General features: G+C 40.5%; 2 protein-coding genes across 2 annotated transcripts; one reads left to right on the top strand and one right to left on the bottom strand.

Annotated features, from left to right (window-relative positions):
* The first annotated feature begins 4578 nt into the window (after positions 1–4578).
* LOC116374651 (cilia- and flagella-associated protein 97-like) lies at positions 4579–11534 on the top strand. The gene is made up of 3 exons (XM_031828232.1): positions 4579–4587; positions 5077–5245; positions 10764–11534. The coding sequence occupies exons 1-3, from the start codon at positions 4579–4581 to the stop codon at positions 10889–10891; spliced, it is 306 nt and encodes a 101-aa protein (XP_031684092.1). The 3' UTR covers positions 10892–11534.
* Positions 11535–13412: 1878 nt separating this feature from the next.
* Positions 13413–16022, bottom strand: LOC109894212 (ADP/ATP translocase 2-like). The gene is made up of 4 exons (XM_020487508.2): positions 15802–16022; positions 14488–14974; positions 14215–14355; positions 13413–14036 (listed from the first exon to the last, which is right to left on the bottom strand). The coding sequence occupies exons 1-4, from the start codon at positions 15910–15912 to the stop codon at positions 13879–13881; spliced, it is 897 nt and encodes a 298-aa protein (XP_020343097.1). The 5' UTR covers positions 15913–16022; the 3' UTR covers positions 13413–13878.
* Positions 16023–18124: the final 2102 nt, after the last annotated feature.

The raw sequence follows: 18124 nt of genomic DNA, 5'->3' as shown, positions 1-18124 counted from the left end.
TTGTTTGATGCAGAACTTACTCGGAAACATGCGTGCTATGTTCCTGTTTGGCAACTTCTGTCTGCACTTGCATTAATACAGGGTTTTGAATGATTTAATTAAATATATTGTCATAATGCTAATTTCACCAATGATGATACGAAAGAAACGAACCCTAACACAGTTCTGGAAAAACATCCTATGGACAAATGAGGCGGCAGATAGCTTAGTGGTTGCTGGATTGAATCCCTGAGCTGACAAGGTAAAAATCTGTCGTTCTGCCCCTGAACAAGGCACTGTTACCCGGTTTGCCGTCATTGTAAATAAGAATTTGTTCTTAACTGACTTGCCTAGTTAAATTTAAACATTTTTTAGCACTTGGTATTTGGGACAAAATGTTAAATCACTTTGACACTTTGAAAATTGTTTTGCAGTATTACTTTAGTGCCTTGTTGCAAACATGTTTTGGAGTATTTTTTATTTTTTGCAGGCTTCTTTCTTTTCCCTCTGTCAATTAGGTTAGTGTTTTTGGAGTAACTACAATTTTGTTGATCCATCCACAGTTTTCTCCTGTCACAGCCATTCAACTCCAACTGTTTTATAGTCATCATTGGCCTGGTTTCCTTCCTCAATGGTTTCCTTCCTAGGAAGGACGCCTGTATCTTTATAGTAACTGGGTATATTTGTCAGCAGCATACCACCTGGCATACCACTGCTGGCTTGCTTCTGAAGCTAAGCAGGGTTGGTCCTGGTCAGTTCCTGGATGGGAGACCAGGTGCTGCTGGAAGTGGTGTTGGAGGGCCAGTAGGAGGCACTCTTTCCTCTGGTCTAAAACAACAACAAAAAATCCCCCAATATCCCATGGCAGTGATTGGGGTCACTGCCCTGTGTAGGGTGCTGTCTTTCGGATGGGACCTTAAAAGGGTGTCCTGACTCTGAGGTCATTAAAGATCCCATGGCACTTATTGTAGGGGTGTCCTGGTTAAATTCCCAATCTGGCCCTCAAACCGTCACCTAATAACCCCCAGTTTACAATTATCTCATTCATCCCCCTCCTCTCCTCTGTAACTCTTCCCCAGGTCGTTGCTGCAAATCAGAATGTGTTCTCAGTCAACTTACCAGGTAAAGTAACGGATAAATAAAACATTGATACATCATCCAAAGTGTACTTAGTATCTTCACCATGCTTGAAAGGATATTCAAGTCAAATTGTATTTGTCACATGTGCTGAATACAGCAGGTATTCTGTGAAGTGCTTACTCGCAAGCCCTTAACCAACAATGCAGTTCAAGAAATATAGTTAAGAAAATGTTTACTAAAGTAACATTTTTTTTAAATAAAAATGTAGCACAATAAAATAACAATATTGAGGCTATATACAGGGGGTACCGGTACCGAATCAATGTGTGGGAGTACAGATTAGTCGAGGTAATTTGTACATGTAGGGATAAAGGTAATAAAATGCATAGATAATAAATAGCGAGTAGTAGCGGGGGGTCAATGTACATTTTCTGGGTGGCCATTTGATTAATTGTTTAGCAGTTTTATGGCTTGGGGGTAGAAGCTGTTAAGGAGCCTTTTGGACTTAGACTTGGTACTCCGGTACTGCTTGCCGTGCGGTAGCGGAGAGAAAAGTCTATTACTTGGGTGACTGGAGTCTTTGACAATTTCATGGGCCTTCCTCTGACACCGCCTAGGATATAGGTCCTGGATGGCAGGAAGCTTGGCCCCAGTGATGTACTGGGTCGTAAGCACTACCCTCTGTTGCGCCTTACGGTCGGATACTGAGCAGTTGACATAGCAGGTGGTGATGCAACTGCTCAGGATGCTCTCGATGATGCAACTGTAGAATTTTTTGAGGATCTGGGGACCCATGCCAAATATTTTCAGTCTCCTGAGGGGGAAAAGGTGTTGCTGTGCCCTCTTCATGACTGTCTTGGTGTGTTTGGGCCATAATAGTTTGTTGGTGATGTGGACACCAAGGAACAGTCTCAACGTCAACAGTGAAGAGGTGACTCCGGGATGCTGGCATTCTAGGCAGAGTTGCAAAGAAAAAGCCATATCTCAGACTGGCCATTAAAAAGAAAAGATTAAGATGGGCAAAGGACAAAGGAACTCTGCCTAGAAGGCCAGCATCCCGGAGTCGCCTCTTCACTGTTGACATTGAGACTGGTGTTTTGCGGGTACTATTTAATGAAGCTGCCAGTTGAGGACTCGTGAGGCGTCTGTTTCTCAAACTAGACACTAATGTACTTGTCCTCTACCTCACTTGTGCACCGGGGCCTCCCACTCCTCTTTCTTTTCTGGTTAGAGCCAGTTTGAGCTGTTCTGTGAAGGGAGTAGTACACAGCGTTGTACCAGATCTTCAGTTTCTGGTCAATTTCTCGCAGGGAATAGAATAAGAATAAATAGTTTCAGAAGAAAGGACTTTATTTCTGGCCATTTTAAGCCTGTAATCGAACCCACAAATGCTGATACTCCAGATACTCAACTAGTCTAAAGAAGGCCAATTTTATTGCTTCTTTAATCAGAACAACAGTTTTCAGCTGTGCTAACATAATTGCAAAAGGGTTTTCTAATGATCAATTAGCCTTTTAAAATGATAAACTTGGATTAGCTAACACAACTTGCCATTGGAAGTTGCCATTGGAAGAGTGATGGTTGCTGATAATGGGCCTCTGTACACTTATGTAGATATTCCATTTAAAAAATCTGCTGTTTCCAGCTACAATAGTCATTTACAACATTAACAATGTCTACACTGTATTTCTGATCAATTTGATGTTATTTTAATGGACAAAAAATGTGATTTTCTTTCAAAAACAAGGACATTTCTTAGTGACCCCAAACTTTTGAGCGGTGGTGTATATTTTCTTTTCCACCCGTCTACCAATAGGTGCCCTTTGCGAGGCATTGAAAAACCTCCCTGTTCTTTGTGGTTGGATCTGTTTTTGAAATTCACTCCCCGACGGAGGGACTTTACAGATAATTGCATGTGTGGGGTACAAAGATTACGTAGTCATTAAAAAATTATGTAAACCACTATTATTGCACACACAGTGAGACAATGCAACATATTATGTGACTCCTGCTCTTATTTAGGATTGCCATAACAAAGGGATTGAATACTTAATGACTCAAGACATTTCAGCTTTAACTTTGTATTCATTTGTAAAAAGAAATTGGGAATTGATCCCCAAATGCTCGTTGTTTGCAGTGATTAGTAATGTGTCATCCTATATGTCAAAAAGTCACCCTTTTATCTCCAAACCTCCCATTATTATTGTGCAATGAGCAGTCAGTATGCTGGCTGGTACAGGCTGTACAGTACTGTAGCTGTCTTGCAGTGCTCTCTTTCACTCTCTTTCTCTCTCTTGCTCTCGCACTCTTACTCGCCTCCCCCTCTTGAGGAGTTTCCTCTCCTTCACACTCTTGCATATCAAAAAGATAGTTTGACCATCTGTAGATTATAATTTGAGACTATCCAAAGTGTGACCTGAGAGAAATATGAATACCTTGTCCTTACATGGCTCTATGCCAGTTTTATGATATTGTTATACACACTGTCTGAGAGATTGTATTGGTTTACACAAAACATTTTCTATATATTTTCTAGCAAGGGGTTTAGATATAGTACCGGTCAGTTCTGCCTCCTATGTAATATGCGAGACCATTCTTACCCTTTCCCCTGATTCCATTCCTATTTCTTCCTGACGGTCTCACTTACTAAGATTCTCTCCAAAGGGCTTGTTGGTGGGAGTGTGACTGCACATTACATTATGAGCTACTGGCTGACCACTGGTTATTTCTTCTCATTTTTACCTCTGATTTTCAAGGCTCACTATCCTCTCTCCCGGTTTCATTAAGGTCTCTGGTGGTATGGCCTTGGAAACATTTCTGTTTCTACATGAACGGTCTACTCAAAGTGTATGAGAAGTCATATTAGATCATTGAAATGTATATAAAAATGCCATATGATCTTGCCATAATGACCAATTTCTTTGTGTTTTGGTAATGTATTTGGCTAATACTTTAGTTAAATTTTCACTTTTATTTATTCAGTTTCTCATTGAAATAAAAATCTATTTGCAAGAGACGTAGCTATTGAACATGATCGGAGGGGTCAAGTAGTTTTTATTAGTGTGGACTGTGTGTAAGGAAGAGTTTCTGTAAACTCATGCCATGCTCTTCCAATAAGGGCAAGGTCATGGCTAAGGGCCAACCAACCAGTTAAATTAGGGAGAGGAGCAAAGGGTTGCTCTCGTGTAATATAACAAGGAATGGAAAAGGGGTGTGGGGGTCGATGTGGGATCTATGACATCATAGAACCTCATCTGCATGCTCATGTTTATTTACCGGATTTAACCAAATCCATCTCTGAATGAACTACTGCGCAACATAAGTTGAATTAGTACTCTCTCTTTCTCTCACTCACACACATACAAAAGCTGTGCAGTAGACATAACTGTGTTCACAGTTAATGTACATATGTTGTGTTTTTACCCAACTACCAGCACATACTTTGCGACTGTCACAAATCGAGATACCGTTATCTTTTGTAAATCATGTGTTAAAGGTAGAGTCAGCGATATGACGTAGATGCAGAAAGTAAACAGCATTGTGGATCTATTTCCGCATCAACCAAGAGCGCAAAAGCGCGAAGATCAACTTCTCCGCTGTTTTGGTGTCCTGGCTCATCTGCTCGTGGCAACATCATTTCGCTGAGTTTGCCTTGGAAAGGGGCAATCAACAGTTGCTATATCCATTTTTGGACACCATGACTCTTTCCACATTTTGTTACGTAACAGCCTTATTCTAAAATGTATTAAAAAAATTCAAAGTCCTCATCAATCTACACATAATACTTCAAAATGACAAAGGAAATATATATATATAATATTTACATTAGTATTCAGACCCTTTAGTCAGTACTTTGTTAAAGCACCTTTGGCAGCGATTACAGCCTTGAGACTTCTTGGGTATGAAGCTACAACCTTGGGACACCTGTATTTTGGGAGTTTCTCCCATTCTTCTCTGTCTTAGAAAGACATTATACAGGTACCCTTCACATAAATTGTTATCACCCTTTCTCACCAGGCTTTCATGCTGAGGCTAGAGTCAGTGAGGCCCACCCGGGGCATGAAGAGGGCAGAGCAGCTGGCAGACTACCAGTGCCATGCCGGATACCTGGGCATCGCCACCGCGCTCTCTGCCATAGACAGATCGCCCTCCAATATGGAACGGACCTCCAGCAGAACGTCAGCAGGTAACCTCTCTGAAGAACTGATGCTCAATAGCTCTCAATAGCCCTAAGATCAAATCAAATCAAATGTATTTATATAGCCCTTCGTACATCAGCTGATATCTCAAAGTGCTGTACAGAAACCCAGCCTAAAACCCCAAACAGCAAGCAATGCAGGTGTAGAAGCACTAAGACCATACTTATTTCTGTCATTCCTTAAGAGAGACTGAATTTGCATATTTTATTTATTTTATTTTAAAGGATCACTTTACTCAAAATGTCTTTTGGTATTTAGTCCACTGTAAATAATCTTTTTTTTTAGCATGTCATGTTTGCGAGATCATAGGTACTGAGCACTTCCACTGTAGCCAGGACAAACTTATTTTCACAATTTTTTTACATGATGAAGTAGAATCATGTTGAAAAATGATGTTAACATTTATATTTATATTCCTAAAACATAAGTTGAAAATTATACTGTTGCTGCTTCCTGTTGTCATGTATTATTTATACTGTAGCCGAGTGTCAAAAACACCGGTTTTACATGTCCAAATTCATAAATAATATGCTAACATAAGTTGTGATATTTTGAAGACCAAAACATAAAAATTACTCCCTACTGTATACACACGTGTCACACTTGTGTTCAGATTACTTGTATATTGGTAAATTAGTAACTACACATACATATGGTTGTGGCCGTCACAACATTTCGTCAGCCGGTGATTGTCAAGCAAATAACTGCCAGTCTCACTGTAATTGACCGTCTATTAACATAAACACATTTAGCATCTTCTGGTTTCCGCATCTTCTGGCTTACAAGCCACTGATGCAGACCTTTGGAACATCTACATTTTAAAAAGTCTAATAAATCCATGTAGTATAGCCTAAACCTTCACAATAAATTCATTATTTATTTTAGACAGGTCTAAAGAAACATGATATGGAGAAAATGTAGTCTGTTTTAGAAGAACAGAATAGCATACTGTGAGTTGTCCTTATGTTAGGTACTGAGCTGGCTATGCCATAATGCTGTTGGCTACACTAGTTCATTTAGCAGATGAGATTTTCTTAGAATTCCATGGCATTATTGTATAGTATGAAGAATGCAATTGAATAAAATAGAAAGGTTAATTTCTCCAAACGATTTGAGGGAGTGAGCACATGTGGCTATTCTGTGTTGATAGGTTAACAAAGAAACAGGTACTCATATATGCTTCATTTAGAGTTATTTATGTAACTTTAGTTATGATATGTTTTGATTTTTAATGCATTCTAAGGCTGCATGATAGAAAGTTGCATGAAAGGCATGAACTCTGCTTAGTTTTTTTGTGCAGGCTTCATCAGTCTCTCTCTCATTCACAATTTGACAAGCACTTGATAATGCCTCGAATTTCCCAGCGGCATCCCCTTTGTTTGGCTGTAATGCCTCCTAAAAAATCCATGCCATTTGCAGCCAGTGGCCGTTATAATTATAATTCCCTTCTCCCTGCATGCTGCTTGCTTCGAAGCATCTCTCACTCACATGGCTCTCTGTCACGTGATCGGGTCTTTCTTACAGACTACAAGTGAAAACAGACACATCAGGGACGCAAATGCGTGAGTCCTTATCCAATTCCGAGGCGCATATTGAAAATATTGGAAGAACTGTCCACATTTACTTTTTGCCAGCAAACAAGATGATTAGGATTAACGGACAGCAAAAGCACTAGCCTATATCAATCTACTATCCCCAGTCAACACAGTCTCACAATCAATTCGTGCATATATGTACAAAATGCATTTCAGCAAATTTCGTGCGTTTTTCTGCCTTAATTCGTGAGAAAAGACACGAATTTATGTGCTTCTTAATTCGTGCGAAAAAACACAAATTGACACGAATTTATGTGCTTCTTAATTCGTGCGAAAAGACACACGTTTAACCACAAGCCTTTTCAACAACCATATAGACGCGATAGTTTATATTTAATTTTGTTCTTAAACTCGATGTAGGATCAGGCAAAATCCCTTGAGTTGCGCACCTTATGCAGGTTTGGTCCTCGGTTGGTTGCCGTGTGTCCATATCGAGTGGTGTGGTCATGATGTCTAGGTCCGCTTGTCAACGGATGTGGAAAGCATAGTGCAGCCTATGAGTTTGGTTTCTAGTTTTGAGTCGGTTGATCCACTTCCATCTCTGACACGTGGAAACCGGAGGGTGGAAGGGAGGGGGTGCACTCCACACATATGGGCGTAGGTCGGAGGGGTCCGGGCGCGGCCGGCCAAAGTTGTGGGCCCCATGGTTGCCCACTTGTAGATTGACCCATTGGTTGGGTTAAAGATTCGTCTGTCCGTAGGGTGGGGGTTAGGGTTAGGTCCAGTTGGAGTTAGGTATAGTTAGTAGAATGGTTAGGGTTAAGGTTAGGGTAAGGTATAGTCGCGTATATGGTTGTTGCAAAGGCTTGTGTGCCTACTGGTTAAATTCGTGTCTTTTCGCACGAATTAAGTAGCACATAAATTCGTGTATTTTCGAACGAATTGAACCACACAAAAATGCACAAAAAACGCACGAAATCTGCTGAAATACATTTTGTACATATATGCGCGAATTGGATGTGAGGCTGGGCTGCCCCAATAGTACAAAAGTTTACCTATTCTGTGTGAGATATAAATATTCTAAACATAGTCTGGGACTGTTGTGGGATTTGATCGATTCCAAATGAATACAACCACTAGCATCTCAAAAACTGTTTTATGCAATGAGGCTGATGCAACTGATCAGAACATTTAGCTTAAAATGTTGATAACCTATTAGGCTATTTTGTCACATTATAAGTGCAGCAATGCGCACAACAGTAGGCTATAAACGTGAATGTTCCATTAGCGGGATAACACCATTATCAAAAGTGACTGCAAAGAAACCCCAAACTTCAAACTCACATGCTGCGTATGTATGCCAGTTAGGCTCTACACCCGTTGTGAAGCAGATTATTGTGCATACATTTAAAAAAGTTATTTGGCCACTTTAGTTGTGATACAAAACGTATCAAAACATATAGCCCTACATGAGGTTTGCGATTATGATTTGAAAAAGTAGCAACAAAAAGTTATGCATTGTTTCTTTCTGGGCATCATTCACAAGTGATAATATATAATTCACAAGTGAGGCTAATATTGTCACCCAACAGACAGATTTAATCTTGTCTTTACATATACTAAATAATATTTTGATTTGATATAGAATGGACCATTATCATGCACTTATCTCAAAACAGGGGCAGGAGAAAAAATACTATGCTCTTAAATAGCGAATGGAGGCTTTTCCTGTGGTTCATTTTCATGGCAGCCAGGTAGGCTATACTCCTGTTGTAAAGAGAAGCAACGTGCTTAATATTAGGAAAGTTGAGAAATAAATATAGTAGCCTGTAGAAAGATGATGGGATCCTCCTCTTTTAATAGATGCCATCACTCTGTTTTCTCACGCAATTGCATAGCCTATAGAAATGTTGTGCAATATGAGATCATGGGCTCTCATGAAGTGTTTGATTCGATTTTTGATCACATTTCCATTGATGTCAGAGTAATTAGAGTGACAATTGAGTGCTGAGTACCAGGCCATTAGCAAATTTGGTTGGCTACTAAAGACCATCAGCAGCGTCACGTTCACTCAGTCACCTTTATGGTGTGTGTCGGTAATACGGTCACCGTAACAGCCCTACGCACGCGTCAACATTTACGAAGCAGTCACTCCAGACTGAAATTGATTAGCTTGTTCTACTGTAATCAATAGTGCGTCAATATTGCATGGAAATCAATGGAACTGGGACAATTAGCTGTGAACAGGGGCTTTTATAAAGAGAGCACTCCTATTTTCCCTTGCCATTTGAGTTTGAATTTCACAACGGTACCAAACCGAAGATTTGAATCTGTTTAAAGCAATCGATTTAGTGTCTTGATCTTGATGACTATATAGTTTTATATTAACATCACCAATCTGAGTTTTTTTTTAATGTAATTTTCCCAGATGGTGGGAGATGAAAATGCAAGCTTGTGTGAGGTAGTAACACAAAGAGGCCACATTAGGGAAATTTGCACATTGTAAAATAGTTTAGTATGGCAAAATGATTCAACATGCCAACTTTGGATGATAGTATACACTGAGTATACAAAACAGAACACCTGCTCTTTCCATGACAGACTGACCATGTGAATCCAGGTGAAAGCTATGATCCCTTATTTTGAGCTCTCAAGTGGCACTGCATCTCAGTGCAAGAGGCGTCACTACAGTCCCTGGTTCAAATCCAGGCTGTATCACATCCGGCCGTGATTGGGAGTCTCTTAGGGTGGCGCAGAATTGGCCCAGCGTCTTCCAGGTTTGGCCGGGTTAGACCATCATTGTAAATAATAATTTGTTCTTAACTGACTTGCCTAGTTAAATAAAGGTTACTTTTTTTATGTCACTTGTAAAAATCCACTTCAATCAGTATAAATGAAGGGTAAGAGACAGGTTAAAGAATTACTTTTAAGCCTTGAGACAATTGAGACATGGATTGTGTATGTGTGCCATTCAGAGGGTGAATGGGCAAGACAAAAGATTTAAGTGCCTTTGAACAGGGTATGTGCCAGGCGCATCGGTTTGTGTCAAGAACTGCAAAACGGGTGGATTTTTCATGCTCAGCTGTTTCCTGTGTGTATCAATGGTCCACCACCCAAAGGACATCCAGCCAACTTGACACAACTGAATGTAGCATTGGCGTCAACATGGACTAGCATCCCCGTGGAACGCTTTTGACACCTTGTAGAGTCCATGCCCCGACGAATTGAGGCTGTTCTGAGTGCAAGGGGGGGGTGCAACTCAATATATTAGTAAGGTGTTCCTAATGTTTGGTGTACTCTGTGTGTGTTTCCCACTTTCCCACAAACTATTGCAACAATGACATGTATTTCTTGCTCATTTAATATTTTGAGAGTAAAAAAAATGCTCTCAAACAGATTGGAGATTCTATTGTGCCTGAATTTTCAGTATCATACATCAGCATCACTGTTTTTGCTCAGTACTGAAAGTGGCTGCTGATATGCACCATTTTATATGAACAAATATTAAAATATAGTTTTTGAGTGATCTATCCGTATTTAAAGTGCACAAAATTATAACAATTGCTCACAGCTGTTTTTGTTTGTTTTTTCCCCCATGGATTATATTTAGCTCACAAACATCAATTGTGATGTAGTACTCAAATGTACATGGCCCATATCTTTTTACATTGAGGGAGTTCAATTTGGGAGAAGGTAGTACATAATTTGTGTAGTATAGTAATATGTATTTTTACCTTTATTTACCTAGGCAAGTTATTTTCAATGATGGCCTAGGAACAGTGGGTTAACTGCCTGTTCAGGAGCAGAACAACAGATTTGTACCTTGTCAGCTCTGGGGTTTGAACTTGCAACCTTCCGGTTACTAGTCCAACACTCTAACCACTAGGCTACCCTGCCTCCCCAATGTATTAGTGGGTGTATTAATGTATTCGTGATAGTATTGACCCCTGTTGTCTTGTTGTTTCTTCAGGAAAGATCCCCAGGCCTGGCAGTACCAACCACCACCACAGTGCCAGGGCATCATATGCCATCGCTATCACCGCCACACCCCTACCCAGGCATGCCAGTGCGGCAGCGTCCCGGGCAACCTGGTCCTGAGAGCTGTGCTCAGGGAGGAGCACCATTCCCCAACTCCCCACCTCTTCCAAGACCTTACCAATAAGGCAATACTTGCCCCTAAACACTGATCCAAGGTCAGTTTGACATTCTTCCCCCAGATGGTTAAGTTGAGTTTGTTAGGAGTGTCCCACACAATGAAGGATCTGTGTCAGAGAGGTGCGAAGCCGGAAAGTGGTCACACTTTGTCGAAACTAAATCTCCATTGTGCTCTGATCATGCACTTGTCCAGTGATTCTGTTTTAGCACACAATACTCGTAAATAAAGGGATCTGACACTGATTGGCTGTTTCCCAGATGTAGAATAAGCCTTGAAGAACTTTCAATTGAACTTTCAATTCATTTATTTTTCCTTGGAGAATACTTTTTAGTCCAGGAGTACGTTTAAGTTGGTGTGGGAAACCAGTCCTATATGATGTAAGAATGATATTGTGTTGCCGTTATACAACCGTTCTCATAAAACTGTGTCACTATTGCTACCCAGGACCAACTCTAGCTGCTATAAAGTATTGTGAACTGTACTTCTGTTGTAATGGAAGATATAGCCTGGCTATGTCTTGTCAAAACAGAACTGACTGGCTCAAATGTATTAAGAAGGAAAGCAATTCCACAAATTAACTTTTAAGAAGGCACACCTGTTAATTGAAATGCATTCCATTTTTTGGTTACTACATGATTCCATATGTGTTATTTCATAGTTTTGATTTCTTCACTATTATTCTACAATGTAGAAAATAGTAAAAAATAAAGAAAAAGCCTTGAATGAGTAGGTGTTCTTAAATGTTTGACCGGTAGCTAATATGGTTCAGGTATAATAAAAATAAATATATATATAATTTTGTCAGCTTAGCAGGTGGTGTAACGCTCGTCGTTGGGAGAGAGTGGTGGTAAGTATTCATAGTCTCTTTTAATGAAAACGAATACTTGCACAAAAACAACAAAAAGAAACGAGAACGAAACGAAAACAGTCCTGAATGGTGAAATACAAACACAGAACAGAAAATAAACACCCACTCAACACAGGTGGAAAAAGGCTACCGAAGTATGATTCTCAATCAGAGACAACTAACGACACCTGCCTCTGATTGAGAACCATACCAGGCCAACCTCAAAAACCAACATAGAAAAACGAACATAGACAACCCACCCAACTCACGCCCTGACCATACTAAAACAAAGACCTAAATAAAAGAACTAAGGTCAGAACGTGACAGGTGGTGCCTATCAATATGCTTAGTGAATAGAGGAAGTACTAAGTATGCCATGCTGTATTTCCCCTCTTGTGAAATTTGTTCAAGTGGAACTTTTCATCAATGTTTCTGTTATTGTTGTGTTACATTATGATGAATAATGAGAGAGATATTTGTGTACTAGTAAAGCTTTTTTAGAATATCATGGGAGAATTAGTCATATTTTTTTATTTATTGTGATCCTGTGCAAATTTCTTGATGTTTTCCAATAAAGCTGCTTGTTGCCGCACCACTCATGTCTGTCCGTGGTCAAAGGAGCTCAAACAATGTCCGCAGGACTTTCCCACTTGTGGCAGCTGTCTTTTGTAGGCCAGTTAGCCGCATAGCACCCACATGGCAACAAAGACTGCCAATGCAGACACACTTAGCGGACAGCATATCTGGCATGTTGTGGATATGAATAATTATCCCCCACAATGACATAATGTCACACGCACACACACAATGGCTACAACAGTGGCAGGGGATATAGGCCAGTGATTGGCTGTGTTATGGTCAGAAGTCCAACAAGTGAGCGACATGCTAGCTGCCAGGGATGACTGGCCCAGCACATCTTAGCCATGTTCTGTTATCTCCACTCGGCACAGCCAGAAGAGGACTGGCCACCCCTCATAGCCTGGTTCCTCTCTGGGTTTCTTACTAGGTTCTGGCCTTTCTAGGGAGTTTTTCCTAGCCACCATGCTTACATCAGACGATGTAAGAAGGGCTTAATAAATATATTTGATTGATATAAGGCATAAGAGAACAAAACAAGGAAAATACTTAATCAGTAGTTGTAATTAATTAGTACTATAAGCTTACTCAAATAAATTGGTTTATGATGGTTAGCAAATGAAAAGTAATACATTTGTATATTTTTTGTATTTATGTCACCCCTTCACCCAACATTTATAGGAATGTGTATGTATAGACTGGTAAAACCTGATATTTGAGAAAATGAGAGTAATATTGGATTTGTATTGCATCTGTTACATACATAACAGACTATGAAGTATGGCAGCTAATGAGACACTGTGCTATATGATTCCCATCTAGGTTGGCTCCCAATAGAAGGATCTCTATAGAAGCCCAAGGAAATGGGATGGATATTTCTAACCCTATAATAGCCCAAGTCAGAGCCTGGAACTAGTAAACCTTACCTAAATGTTTTGACCTATTGTTATGTTATACTCTATATTATGTTATATATTGTATACATTACAATATTTCAATAAAACAAATATGAATGACAAAGGAATGCACCAAAGCAGAGGGCTTAGTAGGTATTTTTCATCTTTATTCTTATTAAAATAATGTTTATTGTGGGACACATGAGATACACAACACAGGAACATAAGGTCCTTGGTAGACAGCAGCTGCTGTGAAGAGTACATTCCTTTTGCTTACTATGAGAGAAAGAACTGAGAAAAGTGGATGCAATCTGTTTGCAGTAGGCATGTAATTCAATTGAAAAAAAAACTTTTCTGCACCAGTTTGACAGTCAACTGGTAGACCTGGAGGTGTTTTTTGTTGTTGTACATCTTGGGTAAGATGTATACAGGTTTCAGAGTCGGTGCGTTGCTCACTTGACCAAATACACTGGCGAGAAGGATAACTAGCAACCAACTCCTGGGCTGGCTCAATAGAATACACATCTACCCCGATAATTCACCCAAGCTGTTATCATTATATGATACAATTAAGACGTGGTGAAGGGTTTCCTTAAGGAGTTGTGAATGCTTATGTGTACTTTTTGATCTCGTCGTAGAGCACCAAGACGAAGGCACCGCCCATGCCTCGGATCACGTTGGACCAGGCCCCCTTGAAGAAGGCTTTTCCTCCCTCGTTCTTGGCAATCTTCTTCCAGCAGTCGATTGTGCCAGTGTACATGATGTCCGCTATTGAATTTGACACATTGATCATTAAAATGCGATATATAGGCCTACTGTAGGAAACTCAATTACTTTTGCCAAGCGTAATGTGCGCGTCCATAAAACCAATGGAATATTTCCATGGATCAGTTACAGTAGGCCAATCATTGATATGAATCAACGAGTAGGCTTACAACTGGCTCACCTGATTTGCGTCCTGACTGCATCATCATACGACGTCTGACGGTGTCAAAGGGGTATGAAATGATACCGGCGGCTGCGGTGACGCTCTGGGCAATCATCCAGCTGACGAAGATGTGCGTGTTCTTGGGGTCGGGCAGCATACCTAGAAGATGACGTAGAGCAACATAATTGGGATTCTGCGCCTATTTCTTTGTAAAATACACGACTTTTAACAACGTCCCAATTGCAAACAGCTACTTAGATTTATGATTTGACTTTAGCTCATGCTCCTCACCCTTGGCTGTGTCGTAGACTCCGAAGTAAGCAGCTCTGTAGATGATGATGCCCTGGACAGACACGTTGAATCCCTGGTACAGACCCTTGATACCGTCGGCTTTGTAGATTTTGCTGAGACAGCTGCCAAGACCGCTGAACTCTCTCTCGGCTCCGCTTTTTCCGATGTCGGCCGCAAGCCTGGTTCTGGCGAAGTCAAGTGGGTAAACGAAGCAAAGAGAGGTGGCACCTGCCGCGCCACCAGATGCCAGGTTACCGGCGAACCAACGCCAGAACTGTGTCTTCTGGTCCACTCCTCCAAGGAAGATCTTCTTGTACTTGTCCTTGAAAGCAAAGTTGAGGGCTTGGGTGGGGAAGTAACGGATCACATTGGCCAGGTTGCCTCTCCAGAAGGAGATAAAGCCTTGCTCCTTGGGAATCCTCCTGACGCAGTCCATGATCCCTTTGTACTGCATTTCCTTTGTGATTTGTTGGCTGGCATGTTGGACCTGGAGAGCAGAACAACAGAAGACAAATAATTGTTACATTTATCCTCAATTCAGTAAGCAAAAAAAAGCATGTCAATCGGATTTTCTCATTGTGCTTTAGGCCTACTTTGTATTTAGCAACTGAGGTTTATCTTATAGCAAGAGCCTAAAAATATTGAGTTTGTTGTTGGGACAAATTCCTAATTCACTTTAATTCAATAATAATCACGGGTTTGTACGAATGCATGTGTGCAATTTCTGTTATAATCAGCTATTCTCAGCGCTGTTGTACACTGGCCATTGCTTCATGTCACTTGAGCACGGTCTGTGCGTATTGGGTTGCATGCGTCTGGATAAATTTAGCTGTAGCCTAGGCCTAAACAAAATATCGCTGCTCTTATATCCAAACGATTATCGATATTTTGGCGTAATTAATTATGATCCTATTAAATCGAAACATAACATTACGTGTACTTGAAATCAACACAAAAAATATAAACACATCAAATAAATTAACTTGTTATTCAAAAATAGTACTTTTTCTTTAATGACCTGAAATTCATATGATTCGGTTTCATATGATTCGGTGAACGAAAGGCCAACTCCTGAGTCCTATCGAATCCAATTAGAAAGCTCTATAGCACCTTGGACAGCTACAAGTCACGTGCGTAAGAAACGTCTCCAAAGCGTTTTTCGCATGTCTGTCTGCAGGAATTGCATTTGCGAAATGTATCTAATTTTATTACAATCTAACTCTCAAAGTGTGACTTCTGCGCACTCAATGGATAACCAATAATATGGTAACTTTATGACTGAGACTGAAAAAAATTATTCTCACTTAGGCTTACCTGGAGCAACAACTTTACTCTCTCAATTGGAGCAACAGCTGTCTTGGAGATGGCAGCAGCAATGCCACCGGCCAAAAAGTCCTTAATGAAGCTAACCACCGCGTCCGACATGTTTTCAAGTTCCTCCTCGTGGAGTAGAGGTCAGACCCTAAATGTTCCAGACAGTCCTCACCAAGACACCCTCAAAGAAACCCAACGCCCCTCCAAGTGGAGGAAGCGCCCCCATCCCGCCTAATATATCTGGGCTATATATCGCGAGAATTTGGGGATGATGGATATGCAGACGGTCGAACAGATTGGCGAGGCTAAATAAATATCCTAGGTTAAGGTTCAAATCTTAGCCATGTCCATTAAATAAAGTTTAATGGAACACTTGGGGACTTTTAAAGGGCAAATTCAAGTCATTTTCCAATGACACCGTGGTGTTAGATAATATTTATTATTCTGCTAATTAATAACATCGCAGCTATTTATCATGATTTATGTAGGCTACGATTTATTCTTTAGGCCAAAGTTTTATCGCAGTTTAGGGTGGGAACCATGATACAATGTGAAATTAACGCATGGGTAGGCTATGTTTTTTAAATGTAATTTTAAGCTTAGCTTTTAAATGTATCTTCATAATTCAAAATAGGTCTTATTGTTCTGATAAATGTGATAGGCCTCGCAATGAGGCCATTAAAACGCACACGTTAACAGCGAGGGCGAGAAGGTGACATTGTTGCTGGTATGCGCATGCGACTTTGAAGACATTGGCTTCACTTGCCAATTCTTAAAAAATGTGATGTTATTAATGATGTGGTGAGGATTTGCTTCATAGCCTGACCTGTAGCATATGATGCGTTTGTGTTAACTGCCTGTTCAGGGGCAGAAGGACAGATTTGTACCTTGTCAGCTCGGGGGTTTGAACCTTCCGGCTCCTAGTCCAACGCTCTAACCACTAGGCTACTCTGCCGCCCCAATAATGTACCTAAAATAATGTTTTTAATCAAATAAAGGTTAAATCAGCCTACTTGCTGTCTATAGTCTGCACTGTTTGGGAAGAATATAGCCTACTATTTTCCTATAGGCTTTGCCTATACTTACAACCCTGATTACCAGGTTAATTATAAAATATCTGCACCAAGACCATTGATTTGCCCTTTCACAAATAATAATGTAGGTGAATGCCAGCCGGATCCCATTGATAACTAATAGGCTAATGGGTCTGTGTGATTATAGAAGCCCATCTCGTTTCAAACTCCAGGCACAACGTTACTAGTCCTGTACATGCTCCTCGCGTCAGCCTTTCCGTGAGACCCATCGCTACAGTGTGGAGATCAAGAGATCTTGCACGAATAGGTAATGTGTGCGCGCAGGGGGCTTCGACGTCTACGGATACTTAGCCTACAAGTGCGTCGCTCCGTCCTCGACATGCGTAGGAACTTGGAATGGGACCAAATCCTACGCGCACGTACATTGCAATATGCTAATTACGCAAATGAATAGGTGGGATTTATTTTCACTATATGACTACAGTTATGCAACGAGTAAGAGTGATGCGAGTAGCAGCTAGTGTTCACTAGCAAGCGGTTAAATGCTGCTCGCTTGTGGGCGTTCTATCTGCATATGACAGCACATAGCAGCACGTTCGCTTGTGCGTTAAGAATTCAGCAGAGCAAGTTTGTATGAAGGTCTGGTTATTAAATGGGTAAATAGTTGAATAGTAATATTCTCTAAAATCTCTGGTGACAAACACACTTTGCTGCCATGTTTCCAATCGTGTACATGGCTGGGAGAACATATTCAAATAAGTAAATACATTTTGAAAATGTACAAAAAAACTATTGTATTATTAGATAACTAGCTACAGTGCAGGCTAACTCAAATGAGCTGCTAACGTAGTTATACATACTGTATAGTTGGCTGGCTAAGTGGATTTAATATCACCAGCTACCTAACTTCATATTAGCTGGCTATCTTGATGTATTTAACACTGTTAAAAAAAAACTAAATGCATTTGTAGGGAGCTAGCTAACTACCATGGAGGAGGGTGAAAGGATAGCAGTCTCAACTGTCAAAGTGAGAGAGTAGGCTATTCTGGATAGGGCAGGTACTTTTGTGAGGTTCCAGTCCCTAGAAGTGAGGACAGAGATAATAGTAACAAAATATTCAGTTCTGTCTAGTTTGAGCATATTGAAGTCTGTTTCTTGTGATGTTTTCTGTCCTCAGATACAGAGAGCAGTGAAAGCCTGTCTGCAGAGGAAGAACAGTGGTTCTCAGTCCTGCTCCTGGGGACTCAGAGTGGCACATTTTTGTTTTTGCCTTAGCACTGCACAGCTGA

Source organism: Oncorhynchus kisutch, linkage group LG7 (assembly GCF_002021735.2).
Source record: "Oncorhynchus kisutch isolate 150728-3 linkage group LG7, Okis_V2, whole genome shotgun sequence".
NCBI lineage: Eukaryota > Metazoa > Chordata > Actinopteri > Salmoniformes > Salmonidae > Oncorhynchus > Oncorhynchus kisutch.
The sequence above is the reverse complement of the archived record's forward strand: the minus strand, read 5'-3'. Positions and strand labels throughout refer to the sequence as shown.

Excerpts from the sequence above, each read along its gene's own strand:
- LOC116374651 (XM_031828232.1), top strand. Across the intron at positions 5,246-10,763 it reads CTCCAGCAGAACGTCAGCAG|GAAAGATCCCCAGGCCTGGC; the intron begins GTAACCTCTCTG and ends TTGTTTCTTCAG.
- LOC109894212 (XM_020487508.2), bottom strand. The coding sequence starts at position 15,912 with ATGTCGGACGCGGTGGTTAGCTTCATTAAGGACTTTTTGGCCGGTGGC. Across the intron at positions 14,975-15,801 it reads GAGTAAAGTTGTTGCTCCAG|GTCCAACATGCCAGCCAACA; the intron begins GTAAGCCTAAGT and ends TCTGCTCTCCAG. Across the intron at positions 14,356-14,487 it reads AGTCTACGACACAGCCAAGG|GTATGCTGCCCGACCCCAAG; the intron begins GTGAGGAGCATG and ends GTCATCTTCTAG.